Here is a 22,351-nt window from a genome sequence, read left to right as displayed (position 1 = left end):
TCGTTATTCTTATTGTGTGTTTTTTCGTTAAAGGTGCTCTAAGAAGATCTTACGATCATTTCTGTCTTAGCACTTCAGAAAAGCATTTAATAGGGATGTTCTGATCGTCTATCTTACCAATATAGCTTTTAGCTTTATCAAAGTTATAGCTTTTTTATCGTTACATTAAAAAAAGTTTTTTATTGTTTAATTGAAACTAATTTGAAAATAATAATATTTGTAATTATAATGAAAATGATTTTACATCATTAAAAGTTCTTTCATTCGCCATTATTTTCGTTATTATTATTAAATAGTTTTTTTAATTGCAAACATTCAAAACAAATTTTTCAAACATCTTTTAAAACTATTATTAATTTCTCAAACTGTTAATTAAAAAATGTAGAGAATTATAATTAAATGTTTAAATATTGACGCATTAATAATAAATTTATGCTGAGTACATAAGTAATCAAAGTTTTACTGTAAATTTTATTTTTGAATTAAGAACAATGTACGCATAAAAATATTGTATGGAAATTGCTGAAAAATATTGGAAAAATTGAAATTATTGTTAAATAAACTTCTTTATTTGTGAATAAAATTTAGTTTAGGAATGAACCGATTGTGAACTGGAGGTTTCGGTAGAAACAAAGCTACGACAAAAGGTCTTTATAGCATTTGACTATGCAAGACTCTTTTCTATTTATTTATATTTAAATGCCTTACATATTTTGTTATACGAAAAAAATTGTTTTACAAAATGTTGCGTAATATTTATTACAATATAATTATTTATTATAAATATAATTAATATAATATTTATTATACATAAAGTTAATCTAAAGTTAACTTTTGTCTTTTGTTTTTTTTTATATCATGCACATATATTTTTTAAATCAAGTTTTGTGTTATTTTCAGATTGAAACTTCACAAAAAGAACAACCATGCTTAATGTTTCCTTGGTTTCTAATTTAACTATTGCTACCACATCTACCCCAATTTGGTTTCCCGTCAGAGATATTACTCTTTCGGAGTGGTGTATTGTAGTTTCTTTTGCGCTAATTTTGAGCGCAGGAGTGTTTGGAAATGTATTTGTTATATATGTTTTTGGCTACAAACGAAAATCAAATCGTCGCTCGACAACAGAATTATTGATTTTCTATTTGGGAATAATTGATTTTTTGTCTTCACTTCTCAACCCTCCTTTGTATATTTACTGGACATTAACAAACTATCGGCGATGGGATTTTGGTTATTTGGGTTGCCAAATTATTCCTTCGCTAGGACCAATTATGACTTCCGCATCATGTGGTGTGCTTCTAATAATTGCGGTTGATCGATATATAGCAATAGTGGCACCGTTTAGCGGCGAACTAACACCAAAAACAGTAACTATAGCTTTTTTTTTTGACATAGTTGTTTCAATATGTTTTTACCTTCATTATATTCTTGCACTAAGGATTCATCCAAAATACAAATATTGCTTTGTTCCTGATGTTGCTGATTATAAATACGGAATTCCAAACTGCGCGTTTGTAATTTTACGTTTATGTTTATTTGCAACAGTTTTTAGCTTTACAAATGTAAAAATTTTAAAAACTTTAAAAAAATGTGAGGTTACTTCTACAAGTAAACAAATTCAAGCAGCATGTATTAAACAGTCAAAAAGTATTACAATTTTGCTATTAACAATGGGAATGGTGTTTACACTTCTTGTTTTCCCAAGAGAGTTGTTTTATTTGGTGTACAATTTATCGTGGATGGTTAGTAAAAATGGTGTGAAATTTAATTCTACTTTGAATCAAATAAACTCTTGGTTGAAAGTTGCACACACAGCAAATAGTTGCGCCAATATGTTTATATATTCAAACATGCAGACTATATACCGAAAACAAATTATACGGGTTTTTACATTCTTCGGAAACTGCAAGTTGATAGTCACTTTGACATCATTTACTAGGGATAAAACTTCGTTGCGCAAAACACGTCGATTTACTTTTTCAAAACACTCAACTACATTGCCTAAACTTTGAAATTATCCTCGACTTCAGACAGTATTAAAATCTCAATTTTCTAAACTTTTCTCAAAAATTGAGATTTTCAAATTTTCCCCCCACTATTTACATTTTTGCTGTCCATTTTTTACTGAGGATTTTTATGTTTTTTACGGCTAGTTGGAAATCAAGTGATATGGTTGATCTGTTACAGACTATTCAAAAACTCTTACTCACAGAGACGATTTATAGTGACTAATTAAACTTTACTGTGTGTTATTTTGTTTTAACTGCTTTTCGTCTTTGGTTTACATTTAAGTGATTATTGTCATAATTTAAAACTGTTTTTTTAATGGTAAGTCTAAATAACAATTTTTTTTTATAAAAAATTATGTGATGTTATATACGTTTAATATACATACACTATCAAATTATTTGTAAAGATATCATAACGTAATTTTTGTAAAATGTAGTGTTTTTTTTTGGCAACACTTGAATAAATAAAATGACATGTTATAACATTAACTTATAATAAAAGTGTTAATTGAAATGAGTTGTATTACAAAAAAAACAAAAAAAAAAAACAACGAAAAAGAAAGGGTGAGAAAAGGAAGTAGACCTATACTAAAAGTATAAAAAAGTATATTAATCCAAGGAGGTTGCTGTCTCTCCAAATTTTTTTATAAATACGCCATAAAAGTTATAGTTTTATGCTACATAGATTTAATCTGATCTCCCCTCTTCACCCCCAGATGTCAAAAAGTGAGACACTATAAAGCAAAATATATCAGAACAGCATAAACTAATGATAAATACCTATTTATATATTTTTATTAGTCTATTTTTATTTTAGATAGGTAAGCATTCAATTTATTCTTGACAGCACGCTGCCGTCGGAAGCATAAGAACAGGGAGCTGGTATGAAAAGATTCTTTTTGCAAGCATCCTGAACAGAGATGCGTTATCTATGCTGCAATAGAGCGGCTGTGGCGCAGTGGTAAGAGCGCTCTGGGCATGTTTCGTGTCGTCGATAAGGAAGGAGGGGGTAAACTTTCTATTTAACTGCACTTCGCGGTGCTCCGTGACAAGAACATTAGGTCTTTTTGGCGTACCTAAAATCAAAACAAAAAAACGATTAAAAAATTAGATGTTTACACGAAAAAAGGGTTTCAAGACTTCATCATCAGTTGACCTAATAAAAAAATTCAGACGTAAGGAATATTAGGAAAAATATAAAATACAGACTTAAAAAACGCCGCCGAAATAAAATTAGCATTATTTTTTACTCAACATTACTTACAAAACATTTTTTTGGGCAAGTAAGCTTTTATTTTAGCTGTGTATAGTTTAATACTTATAGAATCAAACATTAATTATTATAAAATAAAATTGTACAAAACAAAAAAACCTTTTACTCTGGTTTTTTTTAAAACTCTAAAGTTATCTGTTGGTAAGCATGCGATTTTTACTTTTAAAATTATTTACTTTTAAAATTATTTACTTTAAAAATTATTTACTTTAAAAATTATTTACTTTAAAAATTATTTACTTTTAAAATTATTTACTTTTAAAGTTATTTACTTTTAAAATTATTTTCTTGATTTTTATGTGGAAGTTTTAAAGACGTAATTTACCTATAAATAAACTCAGGGATAAACAACAAATAATACAATCCGGAAATTACTAACAAGATATAGAGGTAGCAGGGGCGAGAAGAAGACCAATCTTATCGCCAATCCATGAATATTCAGGATTTTTCAATAAATAGATTTTAATGATAATAATAATAAAAAAATTTATGTTAATTTAAATTTTTTTAATTATAATTATTAAACTTCAGAACACAAAACACAGGTTAGTTTCATCAAAAAATAAAAAAAGACATATCAAACTTAAAAAATCAAATAAATCTTTCTAAAATTGATATACTTTACATTTATGTGAAGGATCAATGAGGGTGAAGGAGGAGGAAGGGAAGGGGGGGGGGGGGGAGGGGAGGGAAGGGGGAAAGGATGGGACAATCCCCCCTACCCACCCCTTAGATTATGTGGAAAGAATTTATTTTGTATATTTACGTATTCAACAAAGCATGTTATTTGAATACGAAAGTAAATTAGGGAGGCTGTTTAAAAATGATGAGAAATTTTGATAAAATTGTGTAGCGCAAAAAAATAATTGGAGTTAAGACTATATATTCTAAAAAAAATTATAAAAATGTTTTATAATTATTGGGCTTACCTGCTCACAAATCATTAAACCTGAAAATTGCCCCCTAATCTGGATCCATCAAATTAAAAAATTGTCCCCTTCTTCCTTCCTATATGGTATAAATCGAATCCAATCACCAAATCAAAAAAACCTAATAATCGCTAACCTTACTATGTGGTCTCAATCCACCTCTGGCTTAATATAATGTAATTTTTTTGCTAAATTTATTATTTTGCTTTTATCGTATTTATTTCATACCGTTTTATTATTGTATTATACTATTTTTAATATTATTAATAATTTAGATTTAGGTTGTTGCGCATTGTTAATCAAAGATCAAAGTTAATATGGATTATATGTGTGCTGCATAAAAATGAGCTTCCTTTTAGGCATCTTGTTCAAGGTTTTGATGGTAAAACAACTTCCAATAATAGATTCAGTGGAGCTGTGGGTAAATTAGTAAGTTGTGTTAGATAACATTCAGTTGTTCAACATTTTCCAATAGCAAGCATTGGTAAAAGATCAATCAACTTAAGTAAAAGTGCGATAGATTATTTTTTTAAATGATAAGCTTTATGGCTGTAAAATGATTTTAGTTATATGTTCAAGTAACTTACCTGTAGATCTTAAAAACATATAGTAAAAGAACTGGTTTTTGCTAAGGATTGCATCCTTCAAATCAAAAAAGTTTCTGGCAAATTAGAAATATCTGTGGACAAAGAACTGACTTTTTTTAAAATATTGAATCAAAGAATCTCACAGAGCTATATTCTTGGACTCATAATGTGTTCAAATATTTAGTTTTACCATTGAGACCATTGTTCATGTTAAGGGTAATGCCATGGTTCTTGATTCCATACTATGCCACACAAAAGTATTGAAAGAGCAGTTAAACAGACAACAAGAATTTGTGCTTCTATTTATGGACATGATTCAAGAGGTTTATCCAAGCAGGTTTTCATCACAAAAACCTTTTACCTAAAAATAATGCAAAAAAGAACTCAAAACAGATGGTTTTGTAATTTTTGTATTTTGATAGTGTCTACAAAATTGATCATTCATAGAGAAATATTCTTAAAAACAACCTTTTTTAGGCGTTCCTTTCATATCTAGACATTTCTTTTTAATTGCGACACATTCCTCCTCACCCTATTGAAATCCAACTGAAATCTTAAAACTATTGCATAAGAATTTACATGGAGGTCTTTCTCTTTCTCTGATATAGAGACATCCTTTATTAAATAACAGTGCATGTATTTAATGTATTTATGTTTAAATTAGGCATTAATTGGTATAAATCAATTTAAATTTAATTTTTTTTTCATTTAAATATAAGAGTAGAGTCAAAGGTCAATAACAATATAAAAATAATATAAATAATATAAAACAAATTATTTACAATCACTATGACGCAGCTAAAATTATCTTTTTATAATAGTTTCAGTTTCAAAGGTTAAAAGCAAAAAGTTAAAAGTTTAACAAGCAAATTTTGTTATACACTTCCCACATAAGAGTTTGCAAAAAACCCATTTATTAATCAGGCTTTCTCTGAGTTTATGTCAATGAAACGGCGGTGAAACAGAATGAAGAAGACTTAAACATAACAGTGTTTTAGTTTTCTTGTTTCTTTCTTTAGAAAGGATAGCAATAAATGTTACATCACTTGATATGGGTATCATTGATGACATAGTGCTGGGTGTCCAGTCATCAAGCTTCAAAGTTATTAACTAGACTAAATTAATTTTAAATCTGCTAGAATACTTACACAAAAACAATGTCCAATGCCGCAATACACTCTGAGCTCAGAAGCAATTCTATTTATCCAAAGGACTGAGAAAACTAAGCAGCTAATCATAATCCACGGAGTTTTGGAATAAGTTTTTTGCAAAGTAAAATTTAAAAGACCATTATTTTTTATTATTTTTCATAACTGATAAAAAGCGTATTAAAAAAATATCTATTGCTAAGTAAAGTTTAATAATGACGTTTATTAAAGTTTTTAGTTTTTTATTGAGCGAAAGGCAAGTCTAAATTTACCATAGGGCGTATTTAGCTTTTTTATGCACCGGTTATGAAGAGTATTCTATGTACCGGTTTTTATATAAGGTATATAACTCCAAATATTTTTACCAAAGTTGTTATTATTAATGAGACCACTTTTTAAATATGTTGTACCAGTTGCCCAGTTAACTAGTTCAACTGGGTTCCAGCGAGAGTTTATCTGGGTAACTTGTGTTGCGTTTTTGCTAGATTTTTATTTGGTTAAAAAATGGGTCCTATATGTTGTAACAATTATCGTCGCTTAATTATTAAATTTTTTGATTGAACCATCCCAAAATTATTTATTTGTTTTCCTGTATATTGAAATTTTGTTCAATTATTATTTTTAGCACATAATCAACTATAATCCCTAAAATATATATTTTAGGGATTATAGTTGATTATGTGCTGTGTTACTTACAGGACACAAAAAAACATTGCATTAAACCTGTTGTTTTCAGTTGAGTATTTCAAGCCAAATATTTAACTTACACAAACTGGCTTTTTAAATTAAATTAAATAGTTAATTATCTGTGTAAAATTATTCAAAAGATTGATTTAACTGTTTATTTATATACCTTAAATCAAATTAGTTATCGTTACTTACGGGGATAATTTTGCGCTTTTATCAAAATGTAGTTTAGCTACCTTTATATAGAAAGTATGACGCATGACTCTAATTCGAAATTGAAAACAAAACAAAAAATAACACAAATAACTTTATTAATCCAAATTTAAAAATTATAAACATATGGCAACCCAATGATTACTTGGATTTTGTTTGAATTTATTTATTTTATCAAAATAACTCACTTGAGCGTGGAATTGCCCATAAACGAAAAAAAGTAAAAGTATAAAATGCACAAAGACAATTACCATAGTTATTGAGTTTGAATATTATTTGAATATAGTTATTAAGATTCTAACATTATTTGGGGAAGTACTTATCCTTCGAAATTAAATACAATTTACAAAATACAAAATCGAGCAGGTTAGTTGATATTAAATACAAACAAATCGCTAGTGCTAGACCACACCAAGTGAAATTAGAGTCTATGAAATAATTATATATTTAATCTTAACATACTAGGGGAAAGGCACCTATGATGGCATAGCGCCTATGATGGCATACTGGTCATACCCAGTGAAAAATAAAACCGCGTCCCACATGGGTTCCGCGTGGGTTTCGTGTGGGATTGATGGGATTTACGTGGGACGGATTTTCCCATGTGGTATCCGTATGGAAATTTTTCACCTTAAACCTATGTGGGTAATCCCACATGGGTTACATGTGGGAACCATATGGTATTTACACACATGGGAAATCCCACGTGGGTTTCCTGTGGGATTTGCATGGGAATTAATTTGAAAGCTGGAAACTAAAAAAAAACTTTTTAAAAAAAACTAAAAAAAATTTTTAAATCGACGTTGCATTGCGTGACGTTTATATTATGTGAAAATATTTTATATTAATATAGAGAATGGCAAGCAAGTGTGTAAGTACCACGAATAATGTTTATCTTTCTTTATAGAAATAAGATTAAGATTTGTGCAAATAGACGTATTATTAGGATAATATAATAGTTATTTCAATATAGATCTTGAGTAAATTATTTGCAAACAATTAACTGATCAAGTTGAAATGTTGTCAAAAACCAATCTTGCATGCATGGGACACCGCAGTGTCCCACAAAGAAATGCAGGTCAAAGAATTCCCAATTTTCTTTATTGAAAAAAGAAAAAAAATAGGATGGAGATGGGTTTCTGTAACTTTTTTTATGCTCCAAAACTTTTAACTTTAGATATAATAAGGTCCTTAAGACTTAAGGGACTTACGAACTACATTGAGGAACAAAAACAGGATATTTGCAGAAACTTTTCAATTTTCAATCTGGAGTACCACAGTGTAATTGGGAATAAAGTCTCTGGGTCCAGTATTCAAAGTAATATGATCTAAAGTAACATATAAATTAAATAAAATGCTTTAAAATGCATGCAGTTATGCATATAACTCCTGATAGTTAATATATGTATAACAAGTTATACATAAAACTTATTATATAAACTTATTTTTTAAGGTTATGCTTAAACAAATTAGTACCAATTAATTCAAACTCAAGATTTAGTTCAAGTTCTTATTTGTTCATTGTTTTTTCACTATTTTATATTTATTTGATCAAATTTGTTAACTAGTACTAATTCTTACTACAGTAAGAATATTTATCATTGTTGAACGTGATTTTATTAGTAACTTAATTTTAATTTCAACATATTTTGACAACACCCTTTACATTTTAAATGATGACAGCTTTACTCTTCTATTGATGTTAAATTTATTACGTTTCATTAACTCAGATTGAATCTTTACTGAATTATTGTAAGCTTTGTATGGGTTTGTTGTATATCAAATGGTGTTGTAAATAAAGTAATATATATATATATATATATATATATATATATATATATATATATATATATATATATATATATATATATATATATATATATATAAATATAACATTAAAACAATAAAATTGATACAAAATTTCACTTTAAAATGAATACCATTAACATTGTGATGATAATAGCATTAGGAAACTAGTATTTATGTATTATTATTGTACTACAAATAAATAGTTTTTTAATTCATTTTATAAAATAGAGACTGACAACTGACAATTAATGGAAATAAATACAAATTATAAAAATCATTTAAACTTCATTTATTATTTCTAAATACTATATTAATGTTAGCCTACAAAGTTAAAATCAATTTAGAGCATTGTTATTAGTTCTTTTGCGATTCGCACTTCCACTTCTGTCTCTCAAATTTATAAAATAGGTTGCTCATTAGGCAGGTTCTCAGCATAACAATGCTTTTTTCTTACACTTTCTAAAGAGAAATATGGCAATTTGATTACTTATTTTACCTAAATCATAGGGTCATCTATGCATAATGATGTCAGATGATGACCCGTTTATTGAACACCTTCACCCTTTATCAAACTCAGTCAATTTTTTGCCATCTCCCATTGAAAATGATTTCAGTTTTTGTTATCATATTATGATTGTATATCTGAATTGTTAATATAATATAAAAAATGCATATACCATAAATTTTTCCTGGTTCAATTATACATTTATTCTCAACTGTACTAAAAGTAAAAAAAACAAACATAAATTGTTCTTTCAGATAAGCAAACTAATTTCTGAATTTAAATTGTTTTTCCTATGATCCTCTACAGTTTTAAGCAACAAAGCAAGAAGTTTTTAGACCGCATTGTTGGTGTAAATACCTCTAAAACCTGCTCATAGCTAGCATAAATTGTTTTACTTTTTTTTTAAATAAAATATTTTACTTTTTTTTTTAATTCAATTTTTTAATTGACATTATTTTGGTCTCAACATTCCCTCCCCATTGTCAGTTATTGTTAAACTCACACTGCCCCTCTATCTACTGGCATTTGATATACAACAAACCCTTACAAAGCTTACAATAATTCAGTTAAAATTCAATCTGAGTTATTGAAACGTAATAAATTTAACATCAATAGAAAAGTAAAGCTGTCATCATTTAAAATGTAAAGGGTGTTGTCAAAATATGTTGAAAGTAAAATTAAGTTACTAATAAACTCACGTTCAACAATGATAAAAATTCTTACTGTAGTAAGAATTAGTACTAGTTAACAAATTTGATCAAATAAATATAAAATAGTGAAAAAGCAATGAACAAATAAGAACTTGAACTAAATCTTGAGTTTGAATTAATTGGTACTAATTTGTTCAAGCATAACCTTAAAAAATAAGTTTATATAATAAATTTTATGTATAACTAGTTATACATATATTAACTATCAGGAGTTATATGTATAACTGCATGCATTTTAATGCATTTTATTCAAATGTTACTTTAGATCATATTACTTTGAATACTAGACCCAGAGACTTTATTCCCAATTACACTGTGGTACTCCAGATTAAAAATTGAAAAGTTTCTGTAAGTATCCTGTTTTTGTTCCTCAATGTAGTTCGTAAGTCCATTAAGTTTTATGAACCTTATTATATATAAAGTTAAAAGTTTTGGAACTTAAAAAAAGTTACAGAAACCTCCTTATCTCACCCCTATTTTAATACTTTTTTTTAATAAAAAAAATTTGACTCAATTTTTTTATTAAAAAAAAAAAAAAATGCATGCATGCTTGGTTTTTGACAACATTTAAACTTGCGTCAGTCAATTGTTTGCAGATAATATACTCAAGAACTATATTCAAATATCATATGGACATGTTAGAGAATGTTCATATGATATTTGAACATCACAAATTTAATAATATTGTTGTGATATGTTATATAAATAATACCATAATAGATTATGATATGAAAATAAGATAGGATATGAAGGCAATGATCAAAGAATAAATTTACTTAGAGAAATTTAGATGTTTGTTTATTAGTTTCAGAATATTATATTATGTGTGACCACGGCCTTCTATAATAACAGGCCTTGACATCGCGCAACAAAGTTATTAAACTGAAGGCCAATTCCTAATACTGTGTTTACATTTTCATTTTTTAACATTAGACGAAAGTTTGTGTTCACGCTTTTTTAATAAATCTTTAAAATTTGATTGGTTTATAAATTAGATAGTGCAACTTCAAGACGATAACGTTGTAAGGTTCAAGGTGTTACATTGTAAGGTAATAATATTGTCAAACTAACGATAAGTTTTTTTAATAAGTAATATGCCTTTAAAATGCTGTGTATCTTTTTGCAAGTAGATCTCAACTACAACAAAAATATCAATTTATACAACTACAGTATCAATTACAACTACAACAAAAATATCAATACTCAACTACAACAAAAATATCAATTTATAAATTCCCGAAGAATCTAGAGGAGAGAAAAAGATGTAGTGAAGCTATCCCAAGAACTGGTTTTATTGTTACAGGCTATACAGCAGTATGTCAACTTCATTGGCCAAATGAAGCACCTTTTGAAAGCAAATATGGGAAGCAATGACCTTTAAACCCACCATCTGTTTTTAAAAATATTCCGCCTAGTTGTTGAGCCACACCATCAAGTAAAGTTAGAAAAACTGTAACTTCAAGCGGTTTTCGAAGCATTTTACCAGATGAGTTAGATGATTTTCTAAAAAAGGATGAACTTATATTTGACGATATTCAATCTTTGTTAAGTGATAATAATGATGTTATTGTTTTCCAGCTTAATAAAAAAAGTTTACTCATACAATCAAAAATGTACAAACTTGGTGTTCCATTATTTATTTTAGTAATTTTCAATGATTATTCATTTGTAGCTAACCATAATGGCACAACTTGAAATATTTCATCTTTAGCTGTAAACAAATTAAAGTTAATAAAAACAAAATCAGCTTTATTTGAAGCAGTTAGATTTTTAAAAAATAAAGAAAGTTGCTTTAGTCAAATATTCTATTCGAACACCTTAATGCTATGAGAAAAGTTAATGTTGGTGAAGTTTTATATACTTCAGATATTATATGTAGAGCATATGAGTATTTTGCTATGCGACGAACTCGCATAGCAAATATGATTGAATATGATTGTTTGTGTATTGACTACAAGTTGCCAAATATAAGGACTTTAACACGATTGACTTCAAAAATAACCTCAATGGAGGACCTAAGTTTCATAAATAGTATTTTTATGAATTTAAATCCATTGAAAAGAACTTCCATACTACTAATTGATGAGGTCTATGTCAAAGCTTCATTACTTTACCAAAGAGGTGCTTTGTTTGGTCAAGCAGTAAACTACCCTGAAAAGTTAGCCAAAACAATTTTATCATTTATGATTTAATGTCTTTTTGGAGGTCCAGAACTTATATGTAGAGCTCAACCTGTTGCAAATCTTTCCTCTGAATTTCAGTTTGCTCAATGTCAACAAATTGTTAATACGATAAATAATATTGAAAATAGTAAGACACTGGTAATAATTACTGATGGTAACCCTGTAAATCAAAGATTTTTTGGAATGTTTAAAACAGTTGATAGTAAACCATGGTTAACAACATCAGGTATTTATTTATTGTATGATTATGTGCATCTCTTAAAATCTATACGAAACAATTGGTTGACAGAAAAGACTGACGAACTTCAATTTTTGAACAATAAAGAACTGGCTTTGACTAAGTGGAGTGATTTAGAAACTTTATATAAAACTGAGTGCAATAGTCTTTTTAAACTCACTAAACTTACAGCTAAATCGGTTTATCCAAAACCAATAGAGACATTTTGTAAAGTTTTGTTTGTCTGTTTTTTGCGAAGAAACAGTAGCTGCATTAAGAACGCATCCAGAGATTGAAAATAAAGCATTTGAAGGTACTGCTGTATTTATTGAAAAAATATTTTTTTTTTGAATGTTGTTAATGTCAAATTGTGCTGGCATTTGGTTTAGAAATGAATTATGCGGAGTTGGTGATCAACAGTTACAACTGCTACGAAATATTGCTGAACTGTCAAATTTTATGAAACCTACAGGTAAGCGTGTAAAACAGCTTACGCTAGATACCAGCAATGTAATAGTGCATTCATGTTATGGCTTTATTGATCTCGTAGAAACTTTGTTGAGTAATGGAGCAAAGTACGTCTTATTAGGTTAGTTTTCAACAGATCCACTTGAAAAAGCTTTTTCTAAGCTTTGACAGGGATCTGGAGGTACTTACTTTATAAATGCTAAATCTGTAATTGAAAAAATTAATATTCAACATACTAAATTGATATTACAATTTGACATTCCTGTTGATGGTATCGATGGTCATACTTGTGACATATGTTTTAGAGATATTTCTACTGATGAAAAAGAACTTCTGGATAATATACATGATCTTGAAAGCTCAGTTAATAAATCTACATTAGTGGATATAGTTTACATAGCTGGCTATGTGCAAAAAAGCGAAATAAAAATTTATGATGATTCTACCAATTATTATTATAAATATGGAAGTTATCTGTATAGCCTAAACTGAGGCGGACCTGAAATTCCTTCTGATACTCTTGTCTAATGGTCAATATTTTGCTTTTTTTTCAAGGTGCTACTGACCCTTTATGCAGAACATTTTGTGTTACTCAGTTTCAGTTCATTGCTGCTAAATATAAATTTAAAATCACATAAAAACAATGCAGAGTATATTCTAATATTCTGCTAAAGAATTACTCACTAATTACCACTCCCAAAATACTAAAGCTATCAAAATTTATGTGAAAATTAGTTTTGTAATTTATTATGCTATTTACTTGTTTTTTACTATGTTTTTATTTTCTCATTAGCCTATATGTCTCTCATTATGTTTGGATTTGTAAATATTTACCCTGTTGAGATATTTTTAGCAAAAAAAATTAAAAATACAGTTATCTTTCTAATATATAGATATATGCTTTGTTATGGTTCTGCTTGTTATTGATACTATTTAATATTACATAAATATTTTTAATGAAATTTGAAATACGAAAAAATATGATTATCTTTTAACAATTTTTTGGTTTTCTTTTTATATTTCCGTCTTTACTAGAGATTATTATTAGAAAGCATAGACTGCCATTACACCCTACCTAATATAAAAATATATCAATATAAGTAAAAGTGAAAGTTTAATCGGCCTTCAGTTTTTACGGCATTTTGCGCGATGTCAAGGCCTGTTATTATAGAAGGCTGTGTGTGTGACGAAAAAGTAAAGATACTTTTGCATCCAGTGGCTATTGCACCCAACGTCTACATCATTGAAAAAGTAGGTTTTTACATTTTTGTTTTTGTTTTTTTGTTTAACTACTTATCCTAATTGATCACTTTTTTTCAGGGTTCTCCTCATGGGTTCAAGCTCATTACGCATAATATGTGTTCAATTACCCATAATACGTTTGTCATTGTAAGTAATAAATTAGGAAATAATTATTTGTGAAATATTGTAGTCATTAATGACTTCGACATGTCATTGTAAGTAATAAATTAGGAAATAATTATTTGTGAAATATTGTAGTCATTAATGACTTCGACATGTCATTGTAAGTAATAAATTAGGAAATAATTATTTGTGAAATATTGTAGTCATTAATGACTTCGACATGGCTAATAATTAAAATTGCTCGACTAATAAGGTTCCTTATTAAAATTGCTCTCTCTCTCTCTCTCTCTCTCTCTCTCTCTCTCTCTCTCTCTCTCTCTCTCTCTCTCTCTCTCTCTCTCTCTGTCTCTCTCTCTGTCTCTCTCTCTGTCTCTCTCTCTGTCTCTCTCTCACTCTCTCTCTCTCTCTTTCTCTCTCTCTCTCTCTCTCTCTCTCTCTCTCTCTTTCTCTCTCTCTCTCTCTCTCTCTCTCTCTCTCTCTCTCTCTCTCTCTCTCTCTCTCTATATATATATATATATATATATATATATATATATATATTTATATATATTTGTATTTATTTTTTTTAGAAAATGTTTGAAGAAAGTTAGAAGATACTAAAAACCTTGGTATTATGCAAGCCGAAGCGATATAATTAATTCAATCGACAAAAAACGGCGTGTAAATCGCAAAAGAAAAAATAATATTTTTAATATTCATTTTGGATGTATTGATTATTAGCATTTATTTTAAAATAAATTCATTTTGCAACACGTTTTTTAATTTTATAAAATTTCGTCATAATAGTTTAAATCCCCATAAGGTAAATCCCACATAGGTTATAGGTGGAAAACATCACATGTAAAAGATCAAAAATGCTACACATTTTGAATACCAAATGGGATAAAGTAGCAAATTCCAGATTAAGTTAAGCCTCTCTGAAAACTTCGATGATTAATTTTAAATTACTATTTAAGTAATTTTTAAATGAAAACAATTTTAAAAATTATCATAGAAGCATTCGGACTTTCATTTGTCTAGTATTGACTACTTTTATACCATTTGGGTTAAAATATGTGGCATTTAAGATCTATAACATGTAGTATTTTCCACCTATATCCCATGTAGGATTTGCCACATAAAACCCATGTGGGATTTACCATATAAAACCCACATGGGACAAAATAATAATCCCCATATGGGTTACACATGGTAAAAACCCACGCGTATTCCATATGGGATTTACCATATGAAACCCACATGGGACAAAATAATAATCCCCACATGGGTTACATATGGAAAAATCCCCGCGTATCCCATGTGCGCTTTTTCACTGGGTATGTTCACAAAAATTGGTTTTGGTAAAAAAGTGATTAGACCTACATGACTATACTGACTTTACATTAGTTTTAATAAGAATACGTCCCTTGTACACAAATATTGTTTTTATAATCAACAAAAATCGATTTTGGGATGTGTTGTTGTAGTTTTTATCCCTTCATATATTTAAGATTGTGATTTTATTATTAACTGTGCAGAAAGGGAATTTTCATGCATTTTATATCCAAGTTTTGTACATTTAATGGAATACTTACTTAAGTTTTATTTTTTGAACAAGGCAGATACAACTTGTTTTTAATGAAAATGATGACTTCTTCCCATGATGGCTACTGAAGAGTTGGGTGTGTTGCAATATTAATGAGTTGGAAAAACCTTTTTTCTTTTTAAGAAAAACTTTTTAAGTAAAGTAAAAAGAAAAAGATGCTCAAAAAGTTTTTTTTTTGGACCAAAAAATAAATAAAAACGCAATATATCGTATGCGCATGCGCGAAACTTTACAATGCTGCTGTTTGTAAAGGATGGTTCCGAGTCATTTCTGGCTTTTCTGAGGGAAGACTCTAAGGTTTAATGAAATCATTATGTTGCCTTTGATCTTAACCAGCCCCATCCTCCCCTATGCCATCACAAGAGCAGCGGTTGCCTATTATATATAACTTATAAAAAAAACAAAACTGATGAAAACTCCGTGGGTTATTATTGTTCTACATGTAATAAGGAATGTATCCATATCAAAACTTTTATCATTGGTCTTCAGGATACTTAATAATGAAATTTCAAAGTTATATATGTCATCATAGGCCCTTTTCCCCTACTTTTTATGTTTAATTTTTAAAATCATATACTACTAAGCATTTTCCAAACTTCTTTAAACCACAAATATCAAACAATCAAAATCAAATTTATTGTCAGGCTTAAGGCACAAGATAATAAATATACAATGGGTAAAAATACAGTTGATTAAAAAAACGCACTTGAATATGAACAAAACCTGAAGAGAAAAAAAATTGAAATGTTATAAATATAACTCAGCTCTCTATTTAGACATTAATGGAGAATTCAAGAATCTGAGTTAACTAAAGTTTTTATGATGAGGTTTTTACTATTATGTACCAGTTGCAATGATGAATCTTGTTGCTTACGAATAACAATATTAAATGAATGAGTAACATGCTTCACAAATAATTCACCAGCACTTTTCCATGGTGGTTTATTTAATATCAAGCGAAGTGCATTATCATATGCACCACATAGTCTTCCGTCAATCATTATCTTGCTCTACAATCTTTATCTTTTCTCTTTCAGTAACTTCCAACTTTAATTAGTGGCTGCTTGCAGCCTTGTTGAAAGCGAAGATGTTTAAAAAAGAAACAAAAAAAAAAAACATAGACGATGGAATAATTCTTTTCACTGGAGGTACCATAACTGACATCCATAAATTAATCTACAAAAGGCATTAAATAACACGATCTTTGTTTGTATTTTTGTTTTGCTGAACTTTCTACGGATAAGGTTAGCTTTAGCATAGATAGAGTATACTTGTTTTAAGATATCTTTGTCATTCTGCATACCGTTTGAGATATGCAGATGACCTAGATATTTATACTATGAGACTTAATATTGTTATAAGCGATAGCATTATAGAAACTGTTTTCAATATTAAATGCACTAAGTACATTTTTTATCTACATATTTCTTACTATGCAATTTATTTTGTGATTTCATTTTCAATTTTTAATACCAGAATATAAATAGTACTAAGTAAATATAGGTGATTTAATTAAAAATGAAAGTGTGTAAAAAACTTTTAGCTATGTAATCTCGAGTGTTCAATAAAAAATAGTAGGTGGAGGAGGAAAGGAGGGGAGGGGGGAAGGGACGTTTATTAATTTTTGGAAAACCATCCCAAGCTTATTATGACCGCCCCCCCCCCCCGTTTATTGACTTTTACTTGTTGTCAGCAAAAACTTTATATCTCATAACTAAAAAAAAAAAAAAAATCAGTGAAAACTGGCCTTAAAAATCAGAATATAGTTATTTTAATCACTGATAAAAACAGGCTTTAAAAATCGCCGATTAGTAAATCTCGATATGTCGAAAATAAGTTTTTTTATTCATCATTAAAGTTTAAAACTTATATCAACATATTAAATCTTATTAAAATTATAATAGAACAGCTGTTAGAAAATGTGCATTTGACCGCAAGCCACGCTAGAAATAAATAGTTTTAAGCGTGTTTTGTAAAAAATATAAGTTCGGATTTATAAACCGAAATTAAAAAAAAAACTAGTAAATCAAAAAAAAATTCTTTTTTCAAATCCATGCTTTATGCAAGCAGAATTCTATTGGGCCTAGAAATTCTTTTTTTGTTATCTTTTGTAGAAGGAAAAATTACTGTTTTTTTTTTTTTTTAAATTTAAAAATTACTGTTTTTTACTAAATTTTTGTTTTTAACTAAATTTTTGTTTTTAACTAAATTTTAACTTAATAACTTAAGACTTAAAAAACAATAGGTTTTGAATCGCTGCGCTTTAATGTCTTCGAAACTGCAAATAATTTGCAAATCAATGATTTTTGTGACGTAATACGCAATTCATATCAAATAAATAAAATGTATGGGGAAATACAAATTAAATTTTTGTTAACTTAATTAACTTTTTTTGATCAAATTTTTACATTTCCTTGTATTGTCATCAAAAATGATTAAGTGTGCAAAATTTGAGCAAAATTGGTTGAGAAAAAAGCTTTCAAAAATTGATTTCAAATTTTGTGGCACACAAACATATATATATATATATATATATATATATATATATATATATATATATATATATATATATATATATATATATATATATATAGAAAGTAACCTTATATAAAGCATAGAAAAAAATACCTATATTGTAACATAAAAAAATTCTTTCTTTGATGGTTAATAATAATCTTAGTATACTATTCCTCAATTCCTTTTTTCACTTTATCTTTTTTTTTTAAAAAAAAAAATTTACCCAGCAAGCTAATTTCAAATTTCTTTAAACTTGTCAGATTTGGCATTCTTATTAAATTCTAAACAAAAACGAACCTCATAATTTGAACAAAGAATAAACAATTAAATGCATTATGTAGTTGCGATTACTTTACAATTAAATGTATTATGTAGTTAAGCTTATCTTACAATTAAATGTATTACGTAGTTAAGATCAATAACAACAGGTAATAAAGCATCGTCCTTGTAAAAAAGTTTTCCAGCAATATTTTCAAAAAACTTTTTATTACAGTTTTGCAACATTTTCAAAAAACTTTTTTTCAATAAAATTTTTTTACAAATGTTACTAATAGTTGTTAAAAAATCATAATTTAAAAAATTTATAAATATATAAAATAATAATCACTAAAACTTTCTACAATTTTATAATAAAAATTGTCGCATGTTATAAACAAAATAAATAATAAAAAAAAAAAAAAAAGTATAAAATTTAAAATTAAACACTAGTTTTTAATAGTAAAAGCTAAAACTGTTAGCCAACTAAACATTGCAATAAGTATTCATAAGTTTCTTTAAAGACTCTAATTTTTAGAGTGCATGGCAATAACGAGAACAGTTATTTTAAATGTTTTTCCGGAATTATTTCAATTTTGAATACCATTTACTGGTATTACATTATTTAATGCTCAAACCAGCTTCTTTTACCATTTTGTAAAATTCACCTTGCTGATGAAATAAAACTTTGGGAGAATTGAATTCTATAATTCTACCATGATTAAGAACAATAATTCTAAAAATAATTAATATTCATATCAAAAAAATTATTATTATTAGTTATAGTATTTAGGCTAACCATACATACTTATCATAATCCAGAATTGTATCTAATCGATGAGCAATGCACAACACTGTGCTAAACTTAAATTCTTTTCGAATAACTTCTTGAACAAACCCGTCTGTCTCAAGATCCACAGACGATGTAGCTTCATCAAGAACAAGAACTTTACTTTTTCTAATCAAAGCACGAGCAAGACATAGTAATTGGCGTTGTCCAACACTTAAATAAAAAATTTATTTGATATATATAACTTAAATTATATAAAAATATAAATGATTATGATAAATATATATCAAGATTTGCATTTCCTACTACTTATATCACTAACATATTTTTTTTATGCAATACAAATACATAAAAAAATACAAAGACATTACCTCAGGTTTTCACCCCCGTCAAGAATTTCATGCATAATGCCATGCTCTAAGTTTGAAACAAATGGCTTTAAATTTGAAATTTCCAAAACCCTCCAGATATCATCATCATCATGTTGATCAATTGGATCAATGTTAAAACGTATTGTTCCAGAAAAAAGAACTGGGTTCTAAATGACAAAAGATGAAAAATATATTACTGACTATAAAAAAGTAAAAAAATAACAAAAGAAAATAATTAAAATCATTTTTGTTTTTTCTAATTTTTCTATATACCTATTTTATGTAAGACCATAAAATGTAAGCTAACAATCAGACCATAATATATAAGACAATATTATGTAAGCTGTGGTATCGTGTAAGACAATCACTATTATTAATAACTACAAGAAAAGATAATCTAGCGTTTAACCAAACGATAATTTTTCCCGATGATTTTTATTTCTTGAGAAATATAAAACTTTTTATTTCTCGAGAAAAAATATACATATCTTGAATCTTAATATAAAATAATGCCTATTTGTGCAAAAATGTTGAATAGATAAAAAATGTATATTTATAAACTTGGCACACATTTAAAGCAAGAAATAAGTAATGAAAAACTAAATTTTAGAAATATACGTATATAAATATATGCAAACAGAACTTAACTTTAAATATTTGTGCTAAATTTTATATTGTATAAAAGACTATCACTATTTTTCTTTTTTTTTTGTTTTATCAATATTGTTTTTAGAATACCCCATTTGAATGCAACTTTCCTAGTTGACATTCATGTTACCTTTTTTTAAAGTAATTTTTTTTTCAAATAAAAAAGTTTGGTTCTAATGGTATATTTTTAAACCTTTTTAGCTGTTTATTTGTTAGCTTATTAGCTTAAAATTTTGGATTGTTAATTTATTTGCTTTTCAAAACATTTATTAAGCATTAAAATTAATGCATAATTTATGTAACGACCAATTTGAGATTAATCAACTACAAAAAAAGTATTAACTAATTTTCATTAAAAATATATTGTATAAAGTCAATTAACTTTGAACTAAAGCAGTTTATAAAAAGTTTAAAAACTAAAGCAGTTTAATTAAACTTACTTGGGGTATAATTGACATTCGAGATCGTAAATCATTTAATCCAATAGTTGAAATATCAATATTATCAATTTTAATACTTCCAACACAAGCTTCTATTGTGCGAAAAAGAGCATTTGCAATCGAAGATTTTCCACTTCCAGTACGCCCAACTATACCAACCTAATATTAAAATGAACAATAAAAACGAAAGAAGTTTGGGTATAAATTGCAGCCATCATTAGTGTACATAACTTTCTTCATATTTTAATCAACTTGTTAAACTGACTTATACATAAAACTAAAAAAAAATTCCAGATAAAAACTCTGATTAAAAAAAAAATTATATTGTACAGTAACTTGGTAGTGAAAAGAGGGTAACCTAGTAGTGAAGAGAAAGCAATCTGGAAGTGAAAAGAGGGCAAAGAAAAGAGTTAAAAACTAAGAAAGCTATTGACAAAAGACTTCAAATATTTTTAATTATATAAGTCAGAAAAACATGAAAACGAAAATTCAAGATAAAAATATTTAAAGTCAGGAAAACATAAAGTAGAGGATTCAAAATATTCAAAGAAAAAAACTATGTGAATAAAACAACTAAAAAAAACAAAAAGTAGATGAATAAGTTTTCTTTCACTTAAGTAGATTTGTACTTATATGCTTACAAATTCTTTAGGTGCATTTATTTAAATTTGCACCTAAGGTTTTTCAACTTATGCCAGTGTTTTTAAAATTTTTCACTTATGCAGGTGTGTAACTATCCAGCATATGTAACAGTATATTTAACTTAGCGCTTTTGCTGGTTTACATTTATGCAAGTTAAAAATTATGTCAGCTTGCACTTAATCTATTTGTAAACTCAATTTAATAGTTCTGAGGCCGGCTGGAAGTATGGTTTTCTAAACTCTCTGGTAGCTCTTAGAGTGACTGATTCCATCAGCATATCAAAGTTTAAACAGTGCCATGTTGCTGATGGATGGTGTTCTTGCTAATGCTTTTAGTGAGCATTGTTGAGGCCACATAAGAAGCCCTAAATTACAACTTTGTGTTAGTTATTTTTGTGTAAATTTGATTTTGTGATGCTGTGCTCTATCTATAAATGAGTCAAGTTCTCTTTAATTAAAATTATGCTAAAAGTAACCCAAAAAAATTTAAACCCTTTCACAAATATTCATGGTCTGCAAAGCAAACTTCCATCAGTTGAATCTTACCTTGTACAAAGTTCAACAAACTTGCTTGCTCATTGTGAGACTAATTTAAATTCCACCTTTCCTTCTTCAATTCTCAGTGTTAATGGGTACTATCCTTTTATTCGCAAAGTTTCCAATAGTCTCATTTTTGACTTGGGTATACATATGCATCAGTTCATCTGTTTGTAGCAAAATCAATTTTGAATCCTTTGATCATTCTTTTATGTGCTTCTGGTTAGCACATCTCCATTGTACCACTTTTCCTATTGTTCTTTATTGTTCCTCTTCTTTTCAAGACTGCACGCTTTTAAATGGAATTTCTGATCAAATTAAAAATGCCTTTTCTCTTTACCCTCTGGCAATATTGTTATTATTGGAGATATTATTGCTCATTTTACTGAATGGTATGGCTCTAACACCACTGACCCTGCTGGTACTAAAACCCATAAAATCTGCATTTTTCAATCTCTTAC

General features: G+C 27.8%; 2 protein-coding genes and 2 long non-coding RNA genes across 7 annotated transcripts in view; 2 read left to right on the top strand and 2 right to left on the bottom strand.

Annotated features, from left to right (window-relative positions):
• The first annotated feature begins 453 nt into the window (after positions 1-453).
• Positions 454-2,526, top strand: LOC136075246 (C5a anaphylatoxin chemotactic receptor 1-like). Its single transcript, XM_065787789.1, has 2 exons — positions 454-647; positions 901-2,526. The coding sequence occupies exon 2, from the start codon at positions 927-929 to the stop codon at positions 2,013-2,015; it is 1,089 nt and encodes a 362-aa protein (XP_065643861.1). The 5' UTR covers positions 454-647; positions 901-926; the 3' UTR covers positions 2,016-2,526.
• LOC136075247 (uncharacterized) lies at positions 1,990-18,511 on the bottom strand. Of its 2 annotated transcripts, none has more exons than XR_010635769.1 (2): positions 18,432-18,511; positions 1,990-3,088 (listed from the first exon to the last, which is right to left on the bottom strand). It is a non-coding gene; the product is annotated as an uncharacterized LOC136075247 (long non-coding RNA). The 2 variants fall into 2 exon arrangements; XR_010635768.1 differs by having other exon boundaries at positions 18,320-18,448.
• On the top strand, positions 10,079-14,856 carry LOC136075245 (uncharacterized). 2 transcript variants are annotated; one of them, XR_010635767.1, is made up of 3 exons: positions 10,098-13,992; positions 14,062-14,130; positions 14,676-14,856. It is a non-coding gene; the product is annotated as an uncharacterized LOC136075245 (long non-coding RNA). The 2 variants fall into 2 exon arrangements; XR_010635766.1 differs by having other exon boundaries at positions 10,079-14,130.
• A 129-nt stretch (positions 18,512-18,640) lies between the features above and the next one.
• LOC100203006 (multidrug resistance-associated protein 1) overlaps positions 18,641-22,351 on the bottom strand; it is a 111,912-nt gene continuing 108,201 nt past the window's right edge. For both annotated transcript variants that reach the window (XM_065787787.1, XM_065787788.1), the window contains 4 exons: positions 20,713-20,871; positions 19,625-19,791; positions 19,272-19,466; positions 18,641-19,199 (listed from right to left, as the gene is read on the bottom strand). In XM_065787787.1, coding sequence (XP_065643859.1) covers positions 19,085-19,199; positions 19,272-19,466; positions 19,625-19,791; positions 20,713-20,871 — 636 coding nt within the window. In that variant the 3' untranslated portion in view covers positions 18,641-19,084. The remainder of the gene's footprint in view (positions 19,200-19,271; positions 19,467-19,624; positions 19,792-20,712; positions 20,872-22,351) is intronic.

This window comes from Hydra vulgaris, chromosome 01 (genome assembly GCF_038396675.1).
Source record: "Hydra vulgaris chromosome 01, alternate assembly HydraT2T_AEP".
Taxonomy (NCBI): domain Eukaryota; kingdom Metazoa; phylum Cnidaria; class Hydrozoa; order Anthoathecata; family Hydridae; genus Hydra; species Hydra vulgaris.
This window is presented reverse-complemented; position numbering and strand designations above follow the sequence as displayed.

Excerpts from the sequence above, each read along its gene's own strand:
- LOC136075246 (XM_065787789.1), top strand. The coding sequence starts at position 927 with ATGCTTAATGTTTCCTTGGTTTCTAATTTAACTATTGCTACCACATCT.